Source organism: Rhamphochromis sp. 'chilingali' (genome assembly GCF_963969265.1).
Source record: "Rhamphochromis sp. 'chilingali' genome assembly, chromosome: 16".
In the NCBI taxonomy this organism is placed as follows: Eukaryota; Metazoa; Chordata; class Actinopteri; order Cichliformes; family Cichlidae; genus Rhamphochromis; species Rhamphochromis sp. 'chilingali'.
The window spans coordinates 27,988,506-28,012,805 of NC_137943.1; the positions used below are offsets into that span (position 1 = coordinate 27,988,506).

At 39.8% G+C, this 24,300-nt stretch overlaps 2 protein-coding genes across 6 annotated transcripts in view; both read right to left on the reverse strand.

Annotated features, from left to right (window-relative positions):
* The window catches only part of cadm3 (cell adhesion molecule 3), a 113,957-nt gene that overhangs the window by 82,871 nt on the left and 6,786 nt on the right, over positions 1 to 24,300 (reverse strand). The gene's annotated exons all lie outside the window — the stretch shown is intronic.
* LOC308383452 (E3 SUMO-protein ligase ZBED1-like) lies at positions 14,562 to 18,331 on the reverse strand. The gene is made up of 4 exons (XM_080861413.1): positions 18,025 to 18,331; positions 16,010 to 17,070; positions 15,548 to 15,864; positions 14,562 to 15,339 (listed from the first exon to the last, which is right to left on the reverse strand). Exons 1-4 carry the CDS (start codon positions 18,226 to 18,228, stop codon positions 14,984 to 14,986), a joined length of 1,938 nt encoding a protein of 645 aa, XP_080717539.1. The 5' UTR covers positions 18,229 to 18,331; the 3' UTR covers positions 14,562 to 14,983.

Below are 24,300 nucleotides of genomic sequence, written 5' to 3' on the forward strand. Positions count from 1 at the left end.
GATGGACAAACTATATGTAATTGTGACACTGATGCTAGACTACATCAACCACAGCAGAGGATTTCTACCCTGAAATTCAATGTTATTTTATTTGTTTGCTTCTTTACAAAAAAAAAAAAAAAATCATGTATGAATAGCATGGAAATCATTTGAGAAAAAATTCGGACAAAAAGACGAAGCGTTAAGCTGTCAGTACGCTTCACACAAAGTAAACATTGTGCAGCGTATAAAACATTCTCATCCAAACCTCTTTGACATTGGAAATGGTTTGTTTCCCCAGCGTCATTCAGAAAAAGTATAGCCTAAACATTTTTACCTTTACACATGGTTGCACATTGGTTACAATGTACAAACCACTTTGTTTCAGCCTTCAACATAGTATTTACAAGAGCAGCCTTTATAGTTTCAATCATCCCCCCTTCCAGTACAGACATGATCAAAAATCCACTGAAATTACTTTAGGAAACAGCCTAGTATGGTTTAACACTTCTGTTTTCTTAAATGCACAATTAAAAAAATTATTAGAAACCTGTTCGGATACACTCGTACTACAAATCGTGATACTTGCAGATGCTACTGAAGTTTCTCTGGTATCATGTCAACTCTCCTGTCTGGCTGCTTCCACTTGAAATCACAAATAAACGTGTTCTCTCGTCTCGTCATGTGATTGTTGCTGAAGTACATGAGAATGGGTGTTCGGGCTGGGTGTTTTTTTGTTTCGTTTCAGGCAGACCTTCTTCCTTTCTTCTTTCCACTCCTCTCTTCTCTGACTGCTCAGCAACATGACATGAAAGGACGAAGTGTTTTTGCAAGCGTGCTGATGATGGGGGGGAGTGTATGGGAGTGCGTGCACGATTGAGCGTCTCCCTTGAAATAGCACAGAGAGACAAAGCAGGGTTGAGAGAAGCAGAAATGTTAATGTGGACCAAAGTTTGCAGTCTGTGTAATGTGTATGAGTCTTTGTATTTCATGCAAGGCCTGTCTTCTCTTCGCTGAAAGTATGTGTTTGCAGGTGTACAAGAACTCTTTCTGCTTCGCTATCCCGACATGTTTCTTGTCTCGAGGGACCACTTTGAGAATATGTCTTCGTTGCTGTGTGTGTGTCTCTGTGTGTGTGCGTGTGTGTGTTTGTGTATGAGAGAGAGTGAGAGGAACCATGATCAACGCTCCTCTTCCCCATCATGTCTACTGGAATGCGTGTATGCCTTGTAACAACAAACCTCAACTAACGAACGCAACCCCCACGGTTTGTCACTCCCAATGAAGATAATGGAGATCAATGAAAAAGCAAGACGAGGGATGAAGAAGACAAAAAAGACGGGGAGAGCGGTGGCAGCTTCCAACAATGGCACCACAGACACAAACAGTGAAACAATAGAGCCTGGACAGTGGCGGTTTAATCTGCGTGTGCTATGAGTGGCGGGGTACCTCTACACATTGTCAGGGTGCCCCTTGCGGGGTAACTGACTAATTAGGGTCACTCCAAGTGGTCTTAACTGTAATGACTGCCTAGATTGGTAAATTGGCGCGGTCCTGTGACCATCTGGTGACGCCCTTGACAGAAAATATGAGGGCAGCACCTCACAGTATACGATGCAAATGTACACAGATGCACACGCGGCTGAAATGTTCTCTGATTTTTTTTTATTCAATATCAAAAAATGCAAATTCAAATCATAATATACACTCTCATTTATTCTGATTGATGTATTTCTACTGAATTGCATTACACTGAAATTAAATTATCACTTAGCTGGAGACCTTGTGGGATTTTTATCAACAACCCCTGGACCGTAATCATTTTACAAATGCGAGCAAGGCAGCATACAGCGCACACCTACACACTATAAATACATGCCACACAGAGGGCACTAGAAGATGGTGTTATTACAGTAAATATAGCAAATAGGTGGGTAAAGAATCAGGACAAGGCACTACTTATGCAACCAATAATCTTTTATGTATTAAAAAAAAACGTTTTATTCCTTTAATGTCTCAGTGTAACTGACATCCGTTTGACAGTACTTACCATAATGTATTCAAACTGAATTCATCTTTGCACAGCATTTCCATGTAAATTTTATTCTTGTTCTTCAAGGTAAAAAAGGCTCAGAGAGAACACTTAAAGCACCACAGATCACTAAAAGACTTTTCTAGACAATAAAACTCTTACCATCTCCTTAAGATCAATTAACCCATTACACTGATCCCATGGTAGGTTGAGGGCTCAATTATACTTGTTGGTAGAACAGAATAATCAAACTATAAACCCAAAACAAAATCATTTTAAAAAAAATCAGTAGTCTCTCTTTGTGCACATACAGTAGAGAGGAACCATCACTTTAAGCAACAGCCTAACTATCTGACACAACATATAATAAGGTAAATACTGGCTAGATCTATCATCCTGTCCCTAATGGGTGCTATAAATTTATATTATCAAGTTATATGTCAAGCTAAAAACCTGGAAAAACACCCAACACCCCCTGGTACATCGTCGTGCATGCAAGCACAGGTGGCATGATGGATGTACAGTAGACTGTGCAGATGTGTGTGCTCTGCACCAATCAGTGTCATTTAAAAGGACCACATCAACAAATCTGCAACTGCCAGAAACTATGAAACAAATGTTGGAAATTTACCACTATGGATTTCATATTCATCCACTTCTTGCACTGCTATCGAGTTCAGGGATGCAGGGCGGCCGGAGCCTGTCCCAGCTGTCGTGGGGTGGGGTACATCCAGTCTATCACAGAGGTAGTTCCCAAGACACAGGGTATAATACAACATTAGCAAAGGTTGGCTGAAAGGTGGGGCGTGTTCTGCTGGTGGAGACTGCCACTGTCATGGTCCTGGGTCGAGCGACCCAGTGTTTGAGTTTTATGTATCTTTTGTATTTATTTGTGCCTTAGCTTAGTTCACCTAGTTAATTTCTAGATTGCTGTTTAGTCTTGTTGTCTCCCCCTGTACTAAGTCTCCCTGGTTCATGCGTCATGTCTGCGTGGTTATGTTTAGTTCATGTCATGTCTAATCTCCATGTTTCCTGTTTTACTTTGAAAGTCTGTATTCAATGTCAGTGTATTTAGTTTCACCTCTCTTGTCCTGTCGTTAGGTTCATGTGTGTCAGCTGTGCTCCCATGTGTGGCCACTTCCCCTGATCATCCCTCATGTGTATTTAGTCTCTGTGTTTCATGTAGTCTGTGTCGCGTCGTCTGTGTTCCCACCCTCCATGTTGTCACAGCCAGTCTTAGTATTCATAGTTATGGTTTCCTGTGTCTTCATAGTTTTTCCTAGTTTTACTTTCCCAGTTTAGTCATAGTTTAGTTTGTCACTGCGTTTCTGCCTTGTCACCAGCCACAATAAAGGCTCGCTTTCAGTTAAGTTTACTCCAGTCTACTCTCGTGTGTTCGCACCTGGGTCCACCACACACACCACCGCACGGTCTGCCTCCTCAGATCGTGACAGCCACGTGCCACTGGGATTTGTACTTGTCATATGTCAAAGTCACATCCCTATAAATGCCACGGTATGACTTCCCGCCAAAACACTGTAATAAAATGAGAAATCTCATTCAGTTTGCCAGTCAGTGGTTTCAATGTTGTCGTGGTTGTCTTAACTGTTTTCACACACCCTACTTGGCTCTTTCCTGAGAGAGTAAAATCTCACAAACTGGTATTTCAAAACAGAAGTAATCCAAGTTAAGCAGTCTGCATGTCTAGAAAATAGTTTCTAGTAAGAATCTATTCTCTTTTTTTTGTTGGATAATCTGACATTTTTCACACTGTACAAAAAAACATTAACATCCAATCCACAGGCTTGCACACTACATTTAATTCCCCCGGCAAAGCTACTGTACAGCAGCACATTACTATGATATACTTGCGCTCTCCATTCATACACTCAGTCCTGAATCTGAATCTTATTTAATGTCACGAGCCACATTTGCCTGGAGTGGAGCCCTACAAGCTCAGCTCTGAGAGGAAAGGACTGAAGTCATCTTTCTTTTCCTGCCGTCTCACTCTGTTTCAGCTTTCTCTGTCTCGCTTGCTCTGCCTCTGTATCTCTCCATCTCTCTCTCTGCTGTGATCACACCCACCCCCCTCTCTCTCTCTTCCTCTGTCTCCCTCTATCTCTGTTTCTCTACCTCTCTCTTTCCCTCTGCAGTCAGTGAATTCCCCCGGGTTCGACAGCAGGAGACTATTACACTCACAGACGGATTCTCTCTCCTCCAATTTCTCTCTGTCCTCTTCCTCCCAGCTCTGCCTCTCTTTCATCATTTCTCTCTTCCTCTCCTTCTCTGTCTCCTCTGTTCCTCCTGTGCTCTAAAGCCTCTATCCCCTTATTCATTCTCTCCATCAGCATGAATATGTGTTTTTGTGCATGCACAGGTCTTCCCACCCTCCCTCCTCTTAGTCTTCTTTCCCTCTTCATCCTTCCCTTCCTCTTTCTTTTTCTTCAGTCAATATAATTGGCATCGCAGGAGTGCTCCCTGCAGAGTATGCTAAAACAGCAAGCACAAAAACAGAGGGAGAGCAAGAGAAGGAGGCAGAAAGGGAAAGACATAAGGATAAAGGCAAAAAGACAGAGAGAAAGCAATAGGAGAGGACAGAAAAGCAGAGAGCCTGAAAAGAGGGAAGAAGATATGATGAAAACGGGACTTAAAAGTGATGAGAGGGGAGGAGATATAAACATAGAGAACGGAGGGGAAAATGACATATAAAAACACAAGGAGGCAAAAAGAAAACAATGGCAAGAAGATTTCTGAGAAAAATAAGAAAGGGTTGAAAGAAGGGAAAATGAGGAGAAAGGAGGTGGATAAACAAGAGAGGAAGTAAGATAAGACAAAGCAGATTAGGTAAAAGTAAAAAAAGAAAAAAATCTGAGAAGCAACAAATAAAGCAGGAAGCGAAAGAGCTGCTGTGACAAAATAAAGAAGAGACAAAAAAAGAATCCTGAAATAAAATTACGGGGTGTTCAGAAAAAGGAAGTAAGACAATGTGGAAATAAGACAAACAAAAAGGAACGTGAAGACAGAATTAAGATGCAGATGTAAGACAAAGGCACCTGCAGAAAAGGAAATGAGGGAGAAAAATAAGGGAGAAAAGTCTCAACCACAGCAATCAGCAACCAGAGAAACCAGAACGCATCCATTCAATTCCATTCAAAACCCAGCCAGCCACTCAAGGCAAACTCAGCCATATATATCCTCCTGACTAGACACACAAGTACCAAACCACATTACACTGCAAGACAACCATCCTGAAATAGCCCAGACCTCAGCTGCAGCAACAGCAGCACTCTCTGCTCTCTCTGTCTCTACCTTTACAAGCTCTCTGCAGGTTTCACAAAGAATAATTTTTTTTTCTTTGAACTTATGGGTAATATTTCAAGGTAAATGACCACGTTTTATCAACGTAACTCACAGATTCCTTACAGGATTCAGGAAAGGAGAGCATCAGACTAATAAGAGCTTCTGCACTGGTCCCAATTAGCAGCACAATGTCAGCAACAGGAAATCTTCTTGGCAAAAAGCACATTCATCAAAACTTCAGGTGACCCATCCTGAAAAAGAGAGCTGACGAAGCTGTCCAGCCCCCCGACTATGTTCTCACTCAATTGGCAGAAACGCAGGTCAGGGCAGTGCAAAGTTTACTGCGAGTATAGTACTTATATTGCCAAAGACTTAAACATCACAAGACTTCTGGCTAATGAGTCTCACACTAATGAGCTAATGAATCTCCTGCTGACACTCAGACTTGCTGAAATGAAATGCTATATTGTGCAGTCTACAATGTAACACACATGTAGGGCTGCGACTAATTTTTGTTTTTGTTATTAATTCGTCATTCATTGTTTCATATATTAATTGATCACCTCAGTGGGGAATGTGTCAAAAGCTAAAACAAATGAGTATCGCAACATCAGAGAGGAGCCTTAAAGATGCTTAAACTGAATGAATGTCGCAAACTCAAATGTGTTGAATTCCCACTCCTCCTTTTCTCATTCTCTCTAATAATAAAGAAAACTGCACTTATGTGAACCTGCACCGCCGTGCCACTTGTGGAACAATCAAAATATGCTATGCACATCCTACTGTTCAGTCCAAAAACAGATTCATCCACACACTAAACCACTCCCCTTAAAAGATTTTTCCAGCTAAACAAACCATCACAAAGCAACCCTTACGTGGTCGTTCTGTGGCCCTTCGCTCGCCGCTCGACCTTTGAACGAAAGCATCTGCCAAATGGATGAATGTAAACACCAAGTAGCGTTTCACACGCTGTTATTTCAACGTATCTTATCACAATTTAACTATATGACAATTACGAAATTACAGAGAAACACTGCGGGTTATCTCAGCTTTACACTTTTATTCTGCTTTGCAGCTCACAACTTTATGGTTTTGGCTCAGGCCAGAAAATGTTATTTTCATTCCTTCATTTATTTATTTATTTATCTTTTAAAATTGGCTCTAGAAACTCACTGTAGCTACTCAGCAATAAAAAGCGAACAGACACATACTTTCCCCATTCAGGCTTTTCCCTCAGGAGTTGGTGGAGGCCAAAAATAGAGCTAAAAGGGGTAAATACTGGCCTAGCAGTCACCAGATGGCCAAACAAACACTAACTGAATGATAATGGTTGTTTATTTGCATATATAAGTAAGAGGATAATGTCAATCCATATTAAGTTATTGTTTTGGTTTAGTGTCTAGTTTAGCTTCATATACTTTACAAAGAAACAAAGTAACACCTTCATTTAAAAAAGAAGAATATGAAGAGGAGAAAAGAATATTGTTAGAAGAATACATGAGATTAATACTCTTAAAGAAAAAAGTGGACCAAATGCTGGACGAATAAATCCATGTATATATAAAAAACCTGACATATCTAACATCAGAAAATTGTATTTCATTTCTTTCACTTAAAAAGAAATCCAGATGACAAATATTTGCCATTACTGTTAATGAAAATGTGCCACAAGCTTTAATACTGTAATGTAAATTCTTGTTAACAACGTACAAGATTTCCCAGATTTCCTCTGAAATCTGACACTCTCTAAAATGCAGCACAGAAGCCCTCCGAGGCTGACAATCTCCCTTGTAATAGTGTCATTTGTTTATGGTAATTACTTTATTGTCAAAATCTGGCTAGGGTTTACAGATCTTACAGTGCAACAAATAGAACACGATAAAACTGCCAAAATGAACTTATTTGAGATTCAGTACAGCTTATAAAAATTCTGATATTATGAACGGGCAGTGTAATTATCTGTTAAGGAACATGAAGTCCAATTTTGTTTGCTAAAGCAGAAATGATGAATAAAACATTACACAGCCTATTGTACTGCTAACCGTGCTCTGCTCTGAAATAATCTAAGACGGGACGTGCAGGACAAAGAAACTTATCATAGAGTGGTGGAAAAATAAGACCCTTAATACAGACGTTTCACACATTTTCACACTTCTCAAGGCCTTAAATTTAGATTTCTTTTAAGGCTCTTGCAATTTTAAAAATCCGTGGACGCTCTCGCTTGCTCTGTATTTCTTATTATCCCTCTGTCTCCTTTGACTCTGCTTCTCTCCCTCGCCATATGTGTCTCTTTCCCGCTCTACCTCTATCTAATCTTGCTTTCTGAAGCCAGGGAAGCCAAAAAAAAAAAGAAGGGCCGATTCTATTCTATTCAAATCCAAAGCCGGGAGAGCAAACTCAAATCCAGCTGAATCGCATTTAAAGCCGGGTTCCACTCTAAATGGAACTTTGTCGACTGACTGTTGGTTTGGGCACAGGGGCTACTGTGATTGACACTCTGTCTACAGCACAGCTGAGGTGACATGTTGCAATGATGACTTCAAGTTTTTATTTTCCATGTTTGTAAAGTATTTCTATGAATATAACCAGAATGCCAGTTATTGCTAGTAATGCACAGATTAAACTTTTGAGTTACGAGCTTTTGTTCTGGAGTACACCACCATCTTGCTGAAACATGTCAACAACTAGTAGATAGATTGCCATGCAACTTTGTTCACATCTTAATCTTCTCTAGAGGGTGAATCCTAATGACCAGCACTCTCCATCATATTCAAATTGAAGGCTATCAGTTAAATATTGGATCAATTGTGATGAAATTTGGTACAGACATTCACGTTCCATTCACGATTCTTCTTTCCGCTGGTCCCACAGCAGATCATCTCCCTCCATCTCAGCATCCTCTTCTTTTACACTAACCCTCTGCATGTCCTCCTTGACAACATCCATGAACCTTCTCTTCATTGGTCCTCTTTTCCACCTGGCATCTTTAACATCCACTGTCCTTCCTCTGCAAATCTGCACATTCGCCAAACGCACGATCTGATATCATCGTGTTGGTGTTGTTCCCAGCTCATCATACTAAATGTTGTTCCAGGATCAACATTGCAAGTGACCAATCAGAATGTTGTGACGTCATACTTTTGCGACTTCGGGAAAAACCACTGTAAAACAAAAAACTGTACTTAAGCTGCGCGAAACCGCCTCTGTCCGCCGATCAACAGACCCTGACCCAAACCCTAACCCTAATCCTTTAATAAACGGTAAGCGGAACTGATATTGTCCTTGCAACATTGGAATTTCATAAATGCACGAATGGCTTGGTGTGCAAAAGAATAACGTCACAACAATGTGATTGGTCACTTGCAATGTTGAACCTGGAACAACATTTTCATGATGATCTGGGGGACAACACCAACACGACGATATCAGATCATCCTCCACCAACTCCATCTCAACTCTGACTCTCTTATTTTTTCTTCACCCAAACACTGAATTTCAAGTTGACTTTTTCATGCCCCATCATCTATAAATAAATTCAGTCTGTCCACTTCTTTGGGTTATGACAAAAAAAAAGCCTTACCTGAACTTTTTGGTTGTACATATTAGGATGCCAACAAGGAACAATTTCATTACTGTTAAGAATTTTATTTGATGCATTTTCTCCAGAGCTAAAGAATTAAAAAAAAAACAAAAAACAAAACAGGAGATGAGAATTTTCCCTCCAAAAATCATGCTTAATTCAGCTTAGACTTGCTATTTAGCATCCACTGTGTGGTAGGCTCACTGCATCATCAGCACTTCCACTGACCTCAGGTAGCCACAGATAGCTGATGGCAGCAACACTGCAGCAGGTGGCTGATGTGTGAAAGTGCCAAGCAGCATGCCATTCAGTATAAAGCGATCATTGTTACCCTATTGTGTGTAAGAAGAGGTCAAAGAGGTCAAAACAGAAACCCAGTACTGAAAAATGTTAAATACGTCTTCTCTGGCCGTGATGAAGGCTTGGCTTTCACATTAAGCCCACAGGCAACACAATTTATTAAAAGGCAGCTTACAGATTCAGCTTACACAGGCAAGGTATCAATCTGATAGTTGGCCATAAAGCATTCCTAAACTTAAACTGGAAATGTGTATAAGAACATTAGCTTACCTCACTATTTTACAAGTATTGGCCCTTGTTATAAACTGACATCATCAGCATGTCTTTGTAGGCATGTTGTGAGGATAATTTTAGCACTTTGCTAACCTTAATACTATCCACAGTAAGCACAGCCTCAAAGAACTGCACTCTTTCATGTTTTAACATGAAATTCAGTTGTCTGCGCTTGCCATAGGCTTAAAAGGTAAAAGCTCAGTGATAACGAATCATTGTTAATGAAATTCTCCTTCAAATTAAGTGAGTGATGTAGGATGTTAAGGTCAGGAAAAAAACTTTATCACAGATAGAAGTCAATTTCTGTCTGTGACAGTTTCAAATATCAGCAGCACAGAAGTGCCAATGAAAGACAATTAGATTTCCTGTTGTATCGGAGCTAAAGGGCCTTGTATACGGCAGGTGGAAGATTTCAAACACCATGGCTAATCAACTCCTGGATATAAATTATTGTCATTCCAGTGAGCAACAAAGTACATTTCCCAAAACATTGTCATCCTCTGTTGGTCTTTACAACTTAAATCTTGCATAAAATCTGCTGCATTGGTATATGTGTCTGCAGACAAATCTATGCACTAACACTGTCATGGTTAGGGATTCCCCCTCGGGCCACTGGCGCTCGAAAATGTATGCAGTCATAGCGGCACAGTGGGAGAAATCATCCGACAAATGGCAGGTGTTGTATCACTTTTATATTTCTTGTTTTTAATGGATTTACTTTCCTAACAGAGCAGATATCTGTGACTTCACTTGAAACTGTTATATAAATAGTTATTTTATCAGACTGTCTATCATGTCTGGCACTCTGAATTATTCATACTTATCTTAGTAGTATTAAAGTAGAGCTTTAAAGGTCCCGTTTCAGTGCTTTTTTTAAAACAGAGAGAATAATATGCATGATGATTTGTGTTGAAGCAGTGCATGTGTTTTTAGTCCTCCCAACAGTGAGGTGCTTTTCAAATTACATGAGCCACTGTGGCTTTGTTAGTATTGGTGTATGACTATTTGTATGTCTCAGCATGTGTTTCCCTATACCAGGGGTCAGCAACCTTCAACACCCAAAGAGCCACTTGGACCCGGTTTCCACGCAAAAGAAAACACTGGGAGCCGCAAATACTTTTTGACATCTAAAATGAAGATAACACTGTATATATTGGGGTTTTTTTTTTTACCTTTATGCTTTGTGTGAACAGCTAAAGTAAGTAAGTAAAGTTTATTTATTAAGCGCTTTTAACAGACAGGCAGTCACAAAGCACTGTACACAAAGATTAAAATACACAATACAATCAATAGACATTATACACAATGTAAAAGATCAAATGTAAATAATGTAAAGAATCTAAAATAGGTAGATCAACAAAAGGCTTGTTTGAACAGAAAAGTTTTTAACTGCTTTTTAAAAAAATCCACAGAGCAACTACGGTGTGTTGCTTATGAAATCCATGAAGTGCTACAGAGAAAATTCCATTTTATTTATGTAATTAACACATTTTGAACTCTTAAAGAAATATAACAAAAGGAAAGACACCCAGCTGAACTAAAATGATCCAATAGCAAACAAAAACTGTTGTGAGCCGCCACCCTTATATCGCCTTTGGGCTTTTGGAGCCTTGACCTGACTTTTAAAAAAATAATTGGAAAAAAAGCACTATGCTGCTAAAAAAAAAAAAATTTGCTAAATTCTGCCTAAATATGTATTTTACCTGGTTAATGTGTGTGGCGGGGCGTGGTCTGCAGTGCCGCTGCAGGGGAATCGGGCGCACCCGCGGCACCCGCAAACACGCCTTTCCGCCTTAAAGTCTGTGCTCTCTCTGCTGTTGTGTTGGTATGTGTCGGGCTGTGAGCTGAAAAGCTACAGCCGGCTGTATGCGTATAGCAACCGTGTGTGAAAAGTGGTCAATAAAGAGATGTTAAAGCGTCCGGTCTGCCGTGGTATGTTTACAATGGAACTTCTGCTCCTAAACCTCTGCGCACAGCGTCTGCAAACCGGGGCTGTACGAAGTTCCTTTCATCTTTACGCAGGACTGTAAGCTGTCATCTGTGAGGCGTGAGTGGTGTTTGTTTTTAACATAGTTCACGGTGGAGAACAGCTGCTGACATAATGTGGATCCGAAGATCCATAATTGGCCTACCTGGGGTTGAAAGTCTCGATAAATGCACGGCATTTCGGCATGTGCTTATTTTGAGCGATGAAAAATAATAAAATATAATTTTATTTTTATATTTCAAAATCACAATAATCTTCCAATTTAGAAACACAAGTTAAAAAAAGAACTAAACACAAATAAAATAGACTTCAGCTAATTACTTCTAATTTATTTTCCCAAACCACCCGGAGCCGCACTATAAGGACAAAGAAGCCGCATGCGGCTCCAGAGCTGCAGGTTGCCGACCCCTGCCCTATACAATAAGAAACTAATAACAAAAATTAATGGGATATTTGTGAATAGCTAATATAGTTTTGTTTTGTTGGCATTTGTATGTGTAACAGAATAAAGTCCCAGAGTAAAGTGCTCCTGTAAATGTTTGAGAGTGGCTCACAAAATGTGCTCCTTTATCAGGTGTTTTTTTTTCCCCTTCAAATTGAAGATGTCAGATTTGATTCAGGTGGAGCTTTCATTTTTCATTTCAAACAGTGCAATATCAGTTGATTGGAGGGAGTTAAGAGATTCAACTCTGACAGTAAATTTGATAGCAGTACTTGAAAGACAATTAATCAAGACACCAAGATCGCCGGATCCTTCATTCGGTTCTCAATTCACTGTGCTAGCATGTGCCCCCTGAAACAACTCCTATTTGCATGTATATGCATGCAGTGCGGGATATCTATTGTTTAGAGGATATGTGCCAGTCAATTTACGGCATACTGGCTGAGGCTAATCTGAAACTGCCAGTGAAAATGATTGAATTTTTGTAATTACTTCACATCTTAACATGTCCGCAATTTAGCCGATACTCTAAACCAGAACCAAACGCAATGCCTGAGCAGATGCTGCAGGAGTTATGTGATTTTTACCAAGGCCATATTTCCAGGCCACATTATTACAGTGGGGCTTCAGTATGTGACATTTCACTTAGTGTTTTCTTAGTCAGGGCTGAGATCTGAAATGTGTTTTCTCACTCAGAGCAAAGTGTGAAAGTTTAGTTTGACACAAGCCCTAAAAATAAAAAATGAGGACGTTTGATTTGACTTGATGTGACACTTGAAAGCAAAAACATAATCAAGTTTTTAGTTTTGACCTGGTAAAATGCAAAACAGTAATAGCAAAAGACAGTAAATAATTGTTTAAGGTTAAAAGAAATGATTATTTATTCTGGATTGTGAAAATATCTTTTACTATTTAAAATTTTTTTATTAAAATGCTTCTTTTGGTGAATTCAGCACTCCAAACACGTCATCTCATAGGACAGAAAGCAGCAAATTTTTACTTAAATTGTTACACGATTATCAAAGTTGCAGAATGATTTCCTGTTTATGTACTTTGGACACTGCAATTAGTTAAGCAAAGCCTGGCAGGCTGTGGATTTCCAGTCAATTCTCATGCCAGGGTTTCAAATAATATTATTCAGATGGTAGCACCTGTATGTATCTATGTCTGCACGTACCTTTAACGGGTGGGCCAATCTGAACGAAGCATTGCATGAACGTGTTTTTTAAAAAAGATTGGTTATAAATCCCAATTCTTTTGATTTTCATATAAATGATCTTCATCTCATCATCCTCCTGCAAATGCAATGTTACATTCTAAGTTTGTGTTTCTTTCATGTGTCACGTTCAACATGCGGCACCCATAACGTTCACCAAAATTTGTATCCACAACAGAATTTTGTGTGAATCACCATTTAAATTATTTATAAAATAAATCAATATTTGTATTATGTCACTATTTAAAAATGACAGGTTAATTATTACCAGCCAACATTACAGTACTCTATATAAGTATCAGACCCAAGGTTTACAATTTAGGGGTTTTTGTCTTTTAACTTGAACTCATTTCTATGGAGCTCGACTACATTGATACCTATCCTTTAGCGCTTGAGCACTGACACATTGGTTGTGGTATTACCTGTCACAGAGTGATCAGTCTTCTTTTGCAGAGCAACAAAGTCCACATTTGCATGTTGTAGGGATGGAGGATACAATGATTTATGTCCCATTTGATATCTTACAGATTTTTAGTTTATTTTAATCGTTCACTTGCTGGTTAGGTCTTAGGCACCAAAAACAACTTGCTTAAATTTACCACATTAACCCTAAATATTAAAAACTTAAACTTCATTGCAAAGCAATCCTTTCAGATTCCATATCTGTCAAGTTCATCTCACGACTGCATTAACCTGGTGTGTCACTGCACCAGCAGCGACTATTATGAGAAGTCTAATAAAGGTAGTTGGTTGTTGAAAGTTTAGCCTTCAAACTTTGAAAACTTCTTAAATGAACACGTCCAGCCTGATACAATGCAAACTCACAAAATGGCCTTGAATGTAAAGTATACAGTAAAACTGACAATGGCGATTACACATTACACATAAACTCAATGTGCTTAACATAAATGATAAAAACTGAATGCCCAAGGGGAATAAAAACATAATAACAGGCCTCACAAGCAAATAAAATACTAGCATTAATATTTCTAACCAAGATACTGTATCTTATATTAGATTAAATGGTAAACTTATGTCCAGATAGAAGCATTTTTCTAAGCTACACACACAAAAATAATAATTACGCAAAGGATATTGAAACTTTTGAGATATATTCTTAAAATGCCTTCAATTGCATGAGGGCTTGGAGTGGTTTAACACTATTGAATGGCAGCTGATTCCACAGACTTGCAATACACAGCAGCATGAAGAAAAGCCAACATGTAGCCACCCTTCCTCTGGCAGCTGACCCTATGACGTCCTGAGTAAAATGCACTGGGTGGTTGATGAAACCAGGCCAGCTGTGAATCTTACAGCCCTGAGGGGAAGAGCCAGAAAATGTCACCAAACTCTTCAAACAACAACAAAAAGATGCTCTCGGAGGCACGCTGCTGAGCGCTGTCACAAACTCAAGCATGACACCTCCCATGTACAAGTCTATCAGAGGTGGAAAGAGTACTCAAAATTTGTACTCAAGTACAAGTACTGTTACACTGGTTAAATTGTACTCAATTACAAGTAAAAGTACTGGTGTTAAAAAAATACTTGAGTAAAAGTACAAAGTACTGTTCTCAAAAACTACTCAGAGTATTAATTACTTTTTAACAGACTGATGTTTTATTCTGTTGTCAATAGCAGGCATTCAACTCGATTCACCAGTATAAATATTTATGTTCAAAGCACATTTTTCAGATGAACAAGGTATAGAAAGGTAACTTGTTTTGTAAATAAATGTAGATATAAAAGGAGGAATTTTGTTTGTTAAAACAATGACAAAAATGTTTCTGAACATGCGTAGAACCATTTAAACTTTTCCCCATACACTGAACAACAGGCAGGTAAGTGTCTTAAACTCTTAGCATTTCTTTCACACTTTACTTTCTGAACCTTTTGTTCAGTTTCAGCAAGAGCTGGTTTTCTAAATTAACAGAGGCAATCCGACTTCGTTTGGCAGTGAAGAGTAGACCAGCACAGCTAAAAAGTCGTTCACACGCAGCAGAAGCAGGCAGAGCTGTGTTCAGTTTAAGAGAGAGGTTTTTGATGGCTGAGAAGGAGTGCAGCAGCTCCATGGTGTCTGTGGCACAAGCAAGATAACCATCAAGCTCAACTGCACTTTGCAGCCTTCTGGAGATCGGTCTGGAGAAGAATTCATCTTCATCAGATGACTCTCTTTGCTGATCCTCACTCTCATGCTCTGTCGTTTCAAGATGTTGTTTGATGTATGTCAAGGCTGTAATTGCAAGTAGATAACACAATTTTGTTATTTAAATTTCAGTGATTATTCCTGAACACAAATTTAAAATCGGCAAATTCTCAAAAAGGATTGTTTAGTATTCAGGACAGACCATCAATAACTTACAATGTATTAGGTGAAATACTCACTTAAGCATGTGTTCAAATGTAAAAATACACAAAAATGGGATCACATGAATCCTTACCAGCCTCTATTACATCTGCTCTGTCAGTCCAGGAAGTCTTGAACTTGGGTAAGAGGACTGCAGCTGCAGCCAACTCTGGATCCTCCATCATCGCTCCAAAACGCTTTTGAAGGCCATTTTGCAGGGCTCTGATGAGTGGCACGCATGTCTTGCTTGATGTCTCCAGCCTGCTAAGTTTGGACAGTAGTTGTTGGATTACTGGCAGGAGCCATCCCATAAAGGAAGTGGACTCAGACTGAAGGATGTTTGAAGCTTTCACCAGTGGCTTCATGGTGGTACAGTACTCCCTTAGGAATGCAACTTCTGCAGGACTCAACCTGTAAGACACAACAACAAAACCCACCATGACTATAATAGGGATCTTCTGATTTAATATTAAGAGTCTGCTCACGTTTTTAACCATACATTAAGGAAAATTCACAAAATTTGCAACCATATTGGTAGGTGTCCAATTTTACTCACATTTTCACCTTGAACTCCTCACAAATGCTCCTGATGGCATCTTCCCCCTTCTCATCAATGATGCGTATTATCCTTTCAATGGCAAGGTAGGTTGAATTCCATCGTGTTGCATTGGGACGAATGATCTGTAGCTCACACTTGTCCTCTACCACTTCATTAGCCAAATGAGATCGGCCAGTTTTGTTCCAAATGGCCTGGCATTTTGCAAAGGTTGCACGGGAGAGCCTCTTGTAGGTTTCATTCATGCTCTCTGCTAGGGCAGCATCAGTTGTTGCCACAAGGTTTAGCAGGTGACATGCACATCGCTGATGAGGCGGAAGTTGATACTCCAAACCAGAGTCTTCATCAAGAATTGCACTTGCCTCATGGTAGTCAATATGGTCAGTCAGGTCAAGAGTTTCTGGGTCTGCTTCATCTTCAGCTTCATCTGCATCATTTTGTGCCCCAAACATGTGGAAGGCCTTGACAAAGTTGGATCCACTATCAGTTGTGGTTCTTACAACTTTGCCTCTAATCTTGTATTGGCAATGGATATCATCAAGCGCACCAGCAAGCATGTCAAATGTGTGAGACCCTCTCAATCTTTTGCATGCTAGTGCTGCAGATCTTCTTTCCAGGGACGCTTCCTCTATCCAATGGCATGTGACTCCAAGGTAACTTTTCTGATGAGCTGACCAACAATCAGTAGTGGTAGCAACAAATTTGACTTTATCCAATGCTGCAACCAAAGTCATCTTCATGTGATCAGCAGCTTCACAGATTCTGGCACGGACAGTGGGTCTGGAGATGACTTTGGCTTGAGGTTGTAATGTGGTAACCAATTCTTTGAAAGATGGCTGTTCTACCACTGCAAATGGCTGTAGACCCTCACATATGAAATTGATGACAAGCTTGTCAACAGTTGCTTGTGGAACATGTTTGTTTGCAGCTCTCAACATCAGGTCTGGTAACTTGGCTTGTGTATTTGCTGAGAGCTTGTTTGGTGTGGCTGTGGTCTTTCGCTGTCGAGATGTTGATGCCACAGTGATATTGTACTGCTCAGTCTTCGATGGATGTTTCCTCTGTAGAGATAAATATTATCATACGTCAGGTTCATACATTACTTCATAACATCACTGTGATTAACACTAAAAGAAAACACATTTTTAAAACATTATTCAACTAGACTTGAGCTAATCTTTGATTGTTGAGCATAGTATAAAAGAGTGGTGAATTGGTCAAATTTTGCAGATATATTGCTGTATTTATTCACAAGTGTAAACCAATTTTGAACGATCATTGCAAAAAACATGAATTTCTGTATACATTCTAAGTTCTGTAATATGTATACTATCTGTAAAAAGAGTATCGACCAATGTATCAGTATCTAAATTTTTAACTCCTTTTTATCAGTATCACCCTAAAGTTTTCAGTATTAGTCAGGTCCTAAAAATACTAAGAGAGCAAAATATGTGTATCTAGCAAATCTAATTTAAGAAAAGGGATCACATACACAAAAATGCTGCCCATACAGCTAACAAATAAAACCAATCCACATTATGTTCTTTAAAAAAAGATATCATATTGGGAAACATATAACCCTACTGATTAAGAGCCATGTCACTATGATAGACCTATATCAGGCCAATGATACTGATCCATCAATCGGGCTCTGGTACATGTCAGCTGAGAGCTGGAAGATTAATTTGAGATGCAGCTCAGCACTGTGTTCAAGTTTGTTTGTTTTTTTGTTTGTTTGTTTTTTTAAATAGGCCAGCTGATTGTAGGCCTGTGAGTTTTAAATGACTACAAGTTTAATTTATTGTAATGACGGTGGTTATCCAAATAATAAGCTAAAACATTCCTACGAATTGTAGCTCAATTATGCATGCACACACGCACATTAGCTAGCTCCGTCTTATTTTAATATCAGGCTAACCAATGGCGGTGACAATATCTTAGCCAAACTAGTAACCTTAACACACATGAAAAATAAGAAAGCAATATCATACATGTATAGTTGTAAAACCTCTTACCTCAATGTGTTTTTTTAGATTAGATGCTGAAGTCTTGTAAGCTGAAATGACTGTAGAGGTCAAACAAAGTTTGCACTGCATCTGGACGCTGTCTCCTTTTCTTCCTCTGTACACGAAAAATTCCTCCAGGTATGGCCACAGGCACGCGTCCTCCGTCTTTTCTACGTCGTTTTCATGGTTGACAGTGTTGTCCTCTGTCTCCATTTTGGCTTCTTTGTCTCCAAATCTTTCGTCTATAAAGTAGTTTATACTCCACCATTTAGCACCTCCAGACACCTGTGCCTGCTGCTGCAGCGGAGTTTATTCTTTGCTTACGTCTTAAATTGGCGCGGTCTCGATTGCACGGCCTTATTGGCTGCAAAAATGCAGACGAAAGGTTTGAATATTAATTCAAATTGTGGGCGTACTCAGTAGTGACTTTTGATTTTATAAGTAGCGAAGTAGATTACATGGTGTAAGTTGTACTCAAGTATGAGTAAAATTACACACTTGAAAAATTACTCGTAAAAGTACAAGTACCCAAAAAATGTACTTAATTACAGTAACGTGAGTATTTGTAATTCGTTACTTCCACCCCTGAAGTCTATATACCTCCCCACCCTCCTGCCTGTGAAGATATCAACCTGAAAATAGCTCAGTGAAGCTGAACACCGAGCCGCCATAAATAAATCACAATAATATTTAAATATTCATTGTAGAATAAGAGAATAAGGGGGGGGGAAAGCAGAGGATAAACTCCTTCTTCTTTGGTTCACACATCAAAACAGTTTGCCTTGAGGAAGTTTGACTGCATTATCAAATTCTCCCTTCAAGGTACTCATCAAACATACAGTAGCTTGTGTAAGAGGCTGATAGTCGTCACGCCTCGGGCTGCCCGTGTGAATGAACAGCAGATAAGGGCGTGTAGCTCATTAGCTCAATTATATTATTCACTTCTGCCGTCTGTCGATGCACTACAAAAATAGGATCGAATGTGCCGGTAGATATGAAGACATCTTCATTGACACACAGGCCAAGGTAGAGTGATCATACTGTAAATATAAAGAGATGGGGGTTTCCATTCAGAAAATACATCAGCGTGGGGTTGTAGAGCCTCGCAGCAGGAGCTTGGTCAATAAATCTGTTCTTTAAAAAAAAAAGCCTATCCTTTTGTCACACAGAAGCAGGAAAAAATCTGAAACAATCAAAATAGCACTCGACATGCTGCGGCATTCTCAGCGTGGAAAACGGGAGGTCTGGCATGCACTCCTCAATCCTGCCCCGCTGTTTGCTTTTGATAGCAAAAGTCATAATGACATTCAAGTACTCACCAGGCTGAGAAATGAAGCTCTGACAGAAGGAGAGAGAGATAGAGACAGAAGGAAGAGGAGAGCACGGAAGTGTGTGTTACTCACATAACACTCAGATGAGTGTGTGAGTGCATGTGTGACCCACTGTACGTGTTAGGGTGAATGTGCTCAGGGTCGGGTGTGCCAAGTGGTGCAACTCGCTGCGGTGGAGACAGCAATGTTCCGCTGAAACCTAAGTCTGTTAATAAAGTGCGTGATTAATTTGCTCTGTGTCATTTTCCCAGTGTCCTCCTACAACACTACTTCAGAGATGACTTGAAGAGCCATTTAATTACTCAGCACTTTGCTCACTCGGAATTGAAGAATTGCCAGTTGGACAACACCTTATGGGGAAAAAACATATGCATAAGCAATTTGGGAACTGTTACATATCAAATGCCTACACTGTGTGTATACAAGAGGAACACAGTGCGGGGAGTATATATATGTATGCTGTATGCGCGCTCCCCGGCTAAACACAATTTTTCATCTGGCAGTCAACAGCCTGGCTCACAGGGGTATTTTTGTTTAAGTAAAGAACAGAGTGCCTTCAAAGCTCCATTTGAATATATGTTTGTGTGTGTCTTATTCATGTCTTTATGCATAAATGTACACGTGCATTTTCCTGGAAGTGTTTTTGTGTGGTCACAAGCATCTGCTTGTGGGTTTGCATTGCTGCCTCTAAGACCCTGTTTATAATTGGTTTGAGCTGGTGTCTTGGGCCATCACATTACAAGTAAATATCACCATATGCGCTTGTCTTTATCATGTTTCTTTAAAGTGTTGAGCTGACGACTAGTGTTCAGATTTCATTAATGTTTATGTAACCCGTTTTAGGTCAAGAGTTCGTTTACACAGATATCTTGTCACTCGCACAATCAGATATCATCCGATATTATCCCACATCAGGGAAGGACATGCACATGAGAGAGGGCTTTCTGGCAGAAAGCCAATCAGAAACAGTTTTAATACAGCGTTAATACTGCAAAAGGCTCTGTTTTAACAGAAACTACTATCTTTTCCTCAACTTAGCCATGTAGGTACTTTATCAAAAGAAGAAAAATGCATAAAAAATGAAAATATAATGTAAGTCTAATATAATTTGGGTTTCTCGAGGGTAAAATCCTGTGTTTGACCCTCATCTTCAAATTGACTTTATTGTGCTACACGTCTTCCACTACAGGACGCGTTGTGATTTAATATTTGTTCCTGAGTTATATACATAATTTGTCAGTTGTAATGATGGTCATGGAGCATCATTAACATGATTATGTAGGAGCAACACTAGCACGCTACAGCACTGTTAGGAATACATGAAGGTTGCATTTGTGTTTGCATAACAAAAACACCAAAAGCTAAGCTAAAGTGGTTTAAGAGATTAGAGCGATGTGTCTTGGTCATCTAAGAATCTCACTGAAACTGTCCACAACCTAATTTCTAAAACTAAAAACAATGACTTGCAAATCATTTTCAATACAATCTCAACTTTTTTTCTCCAGAAACTCAGTTGTTTATTCATGTCTATGTGTGTGAATGGCAACGTACAGTCAAGAACTTCATGTTCACTGAGCAAGGAGCATGTTTAAGTCTGCGTGAGAGGAAAGCTGGCTGAAAGACAGATAGATAGACTGCGTGTTTGTGTGTGCGTGCGTGCGTGCTAGCATACTGGGGTTTCTTAACAGTCTGCCTAGCAGAGGGTGAGAAAGCGAAGTGAAGGAGAGTGAATCAAAATGAAGTGTGTGTATCTTAGAGAACTGGCAAAGGTGAGTGTGTGTGTGTGTGTCAGTGTGTGTAGCCGATTCCCATGCAGGGATAAGCAGCTTAGAGAAGAAGCATATTCTTTTCTAAGTAAATCTCATTAATTTTAATTAGCTGTATATTTAGCCTGTACACCTGGATTGGGTGTAATTCCGTTTGTATATATAGCGACAGGTGAAATGAGTCAGGTTGCAATTATATTGCTGAGCAGTCTCGCATTAGCATAATGTCCTGTTTTTTGATTGTGTCGCATGGCTAAGAAGGATATCAGAGGCAAATATGCATTCCCTTCATTTTCCTATTGCATGCTCTGTGTAGCGCGCCAGGGCTCGTCCTTTTAAGCGTTCACCTTTTTTTCTCTTGTGAGTTCTTTCTCCCTCCCTCGCTCCCTACACTGTTTCTTTTCATTTTCTCTCCGGTCTGTTCACCCCATCATTAGAGTGCGCTCACTTTTTTTTCCTCCTCCCTCCCAACCCCTCCTCCTCCATTTCCCTGCCGTCATGCACCCTTACTGTATGGTTTTCTCTTGTTCACGTGAATGCCTCTGTCTTTCTCCCTCTGTCTCCCTCGCCCTCCCTCCTTTCCTGGGTAATCAGCTTATCCCATGTGTGTCCAAGCTTCTATGTCTGCGTTCCTCCTCTCTTTGTTTCGGATTCATTCAGCAGGGAGATTAGAGATGCCTATTTGGTGCTTTTGTCTTCAACCGGCACAGTAATGCTGAGTTACACGGTGTGGCGATGGCCCCATCGTCAAAAGTCGCATCTACTCATCACGAGTTCATCGTACCTTGATCGGTGCAAAGGGTCAGGTCCAGATTAAAAGCCGAGCCTGGACCTCTCGACTGGTCACCGTGAGTTTAAAGTCTGCACTTGCATTACAATGACTCACTGATCATAAGACCTTATCTACCGCTTAAAACGAGGCATTATATTCCTTTCGTGAGTTCCTAATAGAAAACATAGATGTGGCACTTTTTAAAAGCTCAAGGATGACAGAATAAAGCAAACAAGATTTTTTCATGCTCATCAGCAGACTGCTGCTTTTTTTTTTTTCCTTTAAAGTGATGACTTCAGTTCCTCCACTTAAGACAAGAATAGACGGGAGCAGCAAATCTCATAAAAGTGTAATGATACTAATTTAGGTCATATCGCTGTGTACAATGAAAATGTTCCAACAATGAAAATATTCACTGTATCAGGCGGGTACCTGTCTAGGTTGTGACATTGAAGGAGAAGAACAATAACAATAAACCAAAAACACTTTAAAAGAACTTGAAATGAGGTGCATGAACACAGAGGAAACTAAACAAAAAGACAATTTACTTCCTCTTTCTTTTAAAACATTTAGCACTCTTGCATAATTTACACCTTGTATTAAAATTCAATTTCTTTGGATCTCTTTAACTCAGAAAAAAACATGGCTTTACAGAGAGTAAATACATGGCACGATCTTAACGCTATCAGGTCCTCCACACCACCCACAGAGATGATCAAACCTCAGCCAGGAGTAAATAAAGTGTATATTCGCATCCTGCAACCACTGCAGAAAAGTCTAAACTTCTCCAGAGTTTGCCGTTCCTTGAGCCTCTCCAAAGACACCTACAGTGGTACAATACAGCACCACACTCAGATCCCATCAGTTTCTCACTCCTATCCCCTTTTTCCCCTAGCCTTTACAGTAGTTGCAAACTGCAGTAAAAATCCCTCGTCATCATTTTTGTTGCCTTCCAGGAAAGACTCGTAAAAGACGACCTTTTCCACTTCAATGAAAAGTAAATCCAGGCTCTATAGTATCATGTCTAATGATCCTATGCCCGTCATGGCTGTTCTTGTTGACAAAGCAACCTCCCCAAATGACACCCCCGCTTTGCATTGGCTGCATTAAAATATTTGATCCGATTACAATGCAGCCATAAATGATGAAAACACATACACTAAATGCCAGGTAGTGCATTAATTCAAAGGGCATTTAAATAATACAGAATTAATTTCAATAGCAGATCTGCAGTATATATAGAAGCTATGAGCATTCAAGCAGGGTGGTACAATATGATTGGGAGGCATAAGGAGTGCAGCAGTGCAGTGGAACCATAAATGAATTCCACTGAGCAGTGGCTGTGTTACAATGCAAAAACTTTAATAATGATACTGTCCAATAGTTTCAATGCAGAAAACATATCTCTGTAAACAATAAACTTGCAACTAAAACAATAAATAAATATGCTGTGTATAGGAGGCAATATTCAACTCTGCTCCGGCACAATAATATACCACTAAAAAGTAATTGTATCCGATTTTAGGATCCAACTGGCACTCAGTTGAACTGATAATCAGCCAGTCGATGGTAAAGCTATTAAAAAAAACTTTGCCGCATGTGCTGATGAAGGACACAGATTCAAAGACCTTGTCACTCTGTCTGCTGATTCACTTTAATAGCGCTAAAGAAAAAGTGTCAGACATCAGATTTATTCTCCTTATTCTCGTGAGACTTTATACTACATTAAGTACTAATCTGGAGAACTGCTTCACAGTCCTTTTCCTAAACTGGTTCTATATTTGACAGTTATATTAGAGGCTCAATAAGACTCACCATCCAGTCAATGGACAGTGATATCCTCAGCAGAACTAGGTAGAGTTCCCTACACAACACACAGGTGAATTGAAATGGCTTTATGGTTGTGGTATCAGTGATAAGATCCCCCCACAGACACACTCTCTACCACAAGCTGAAGTGATGGCATCATTAAAAAGAGGCAATATATAAGAGCAACCTCCGCTCTTTCATTGGTGGAGCTCCTGCGCTCAGGGGGAACCCTCAGCACTCAGAGTCAATCAATACAAATGCTTCGCTTTACAGCCATGCACTCGAATCTTCCAGCACACGGTCATAGTTGGAGTTTACACACCGCACAGTGATGTGCTTCAACAAACAGATACACCTTTCCAGGAAGCCCTTGGTCTGACCACCCATGCGCTAATGACACCATTGGTGATTTCCACCCCTGCAGCAATCAATTAAAATACCCGCCAGAGAATTTCAGCAGATAACATGAGAAAAGCAGGCAGGTAGGAATGGGGGAATGAGCGCGAGGGCCTTGATCAAAGGAAAAGCCAGATGAGTGCTGAACACAATACGGGCTCTTGTTGGTGGAAACATGGTAAATTAATTTATTTCAAGGCTGACGCTGTTG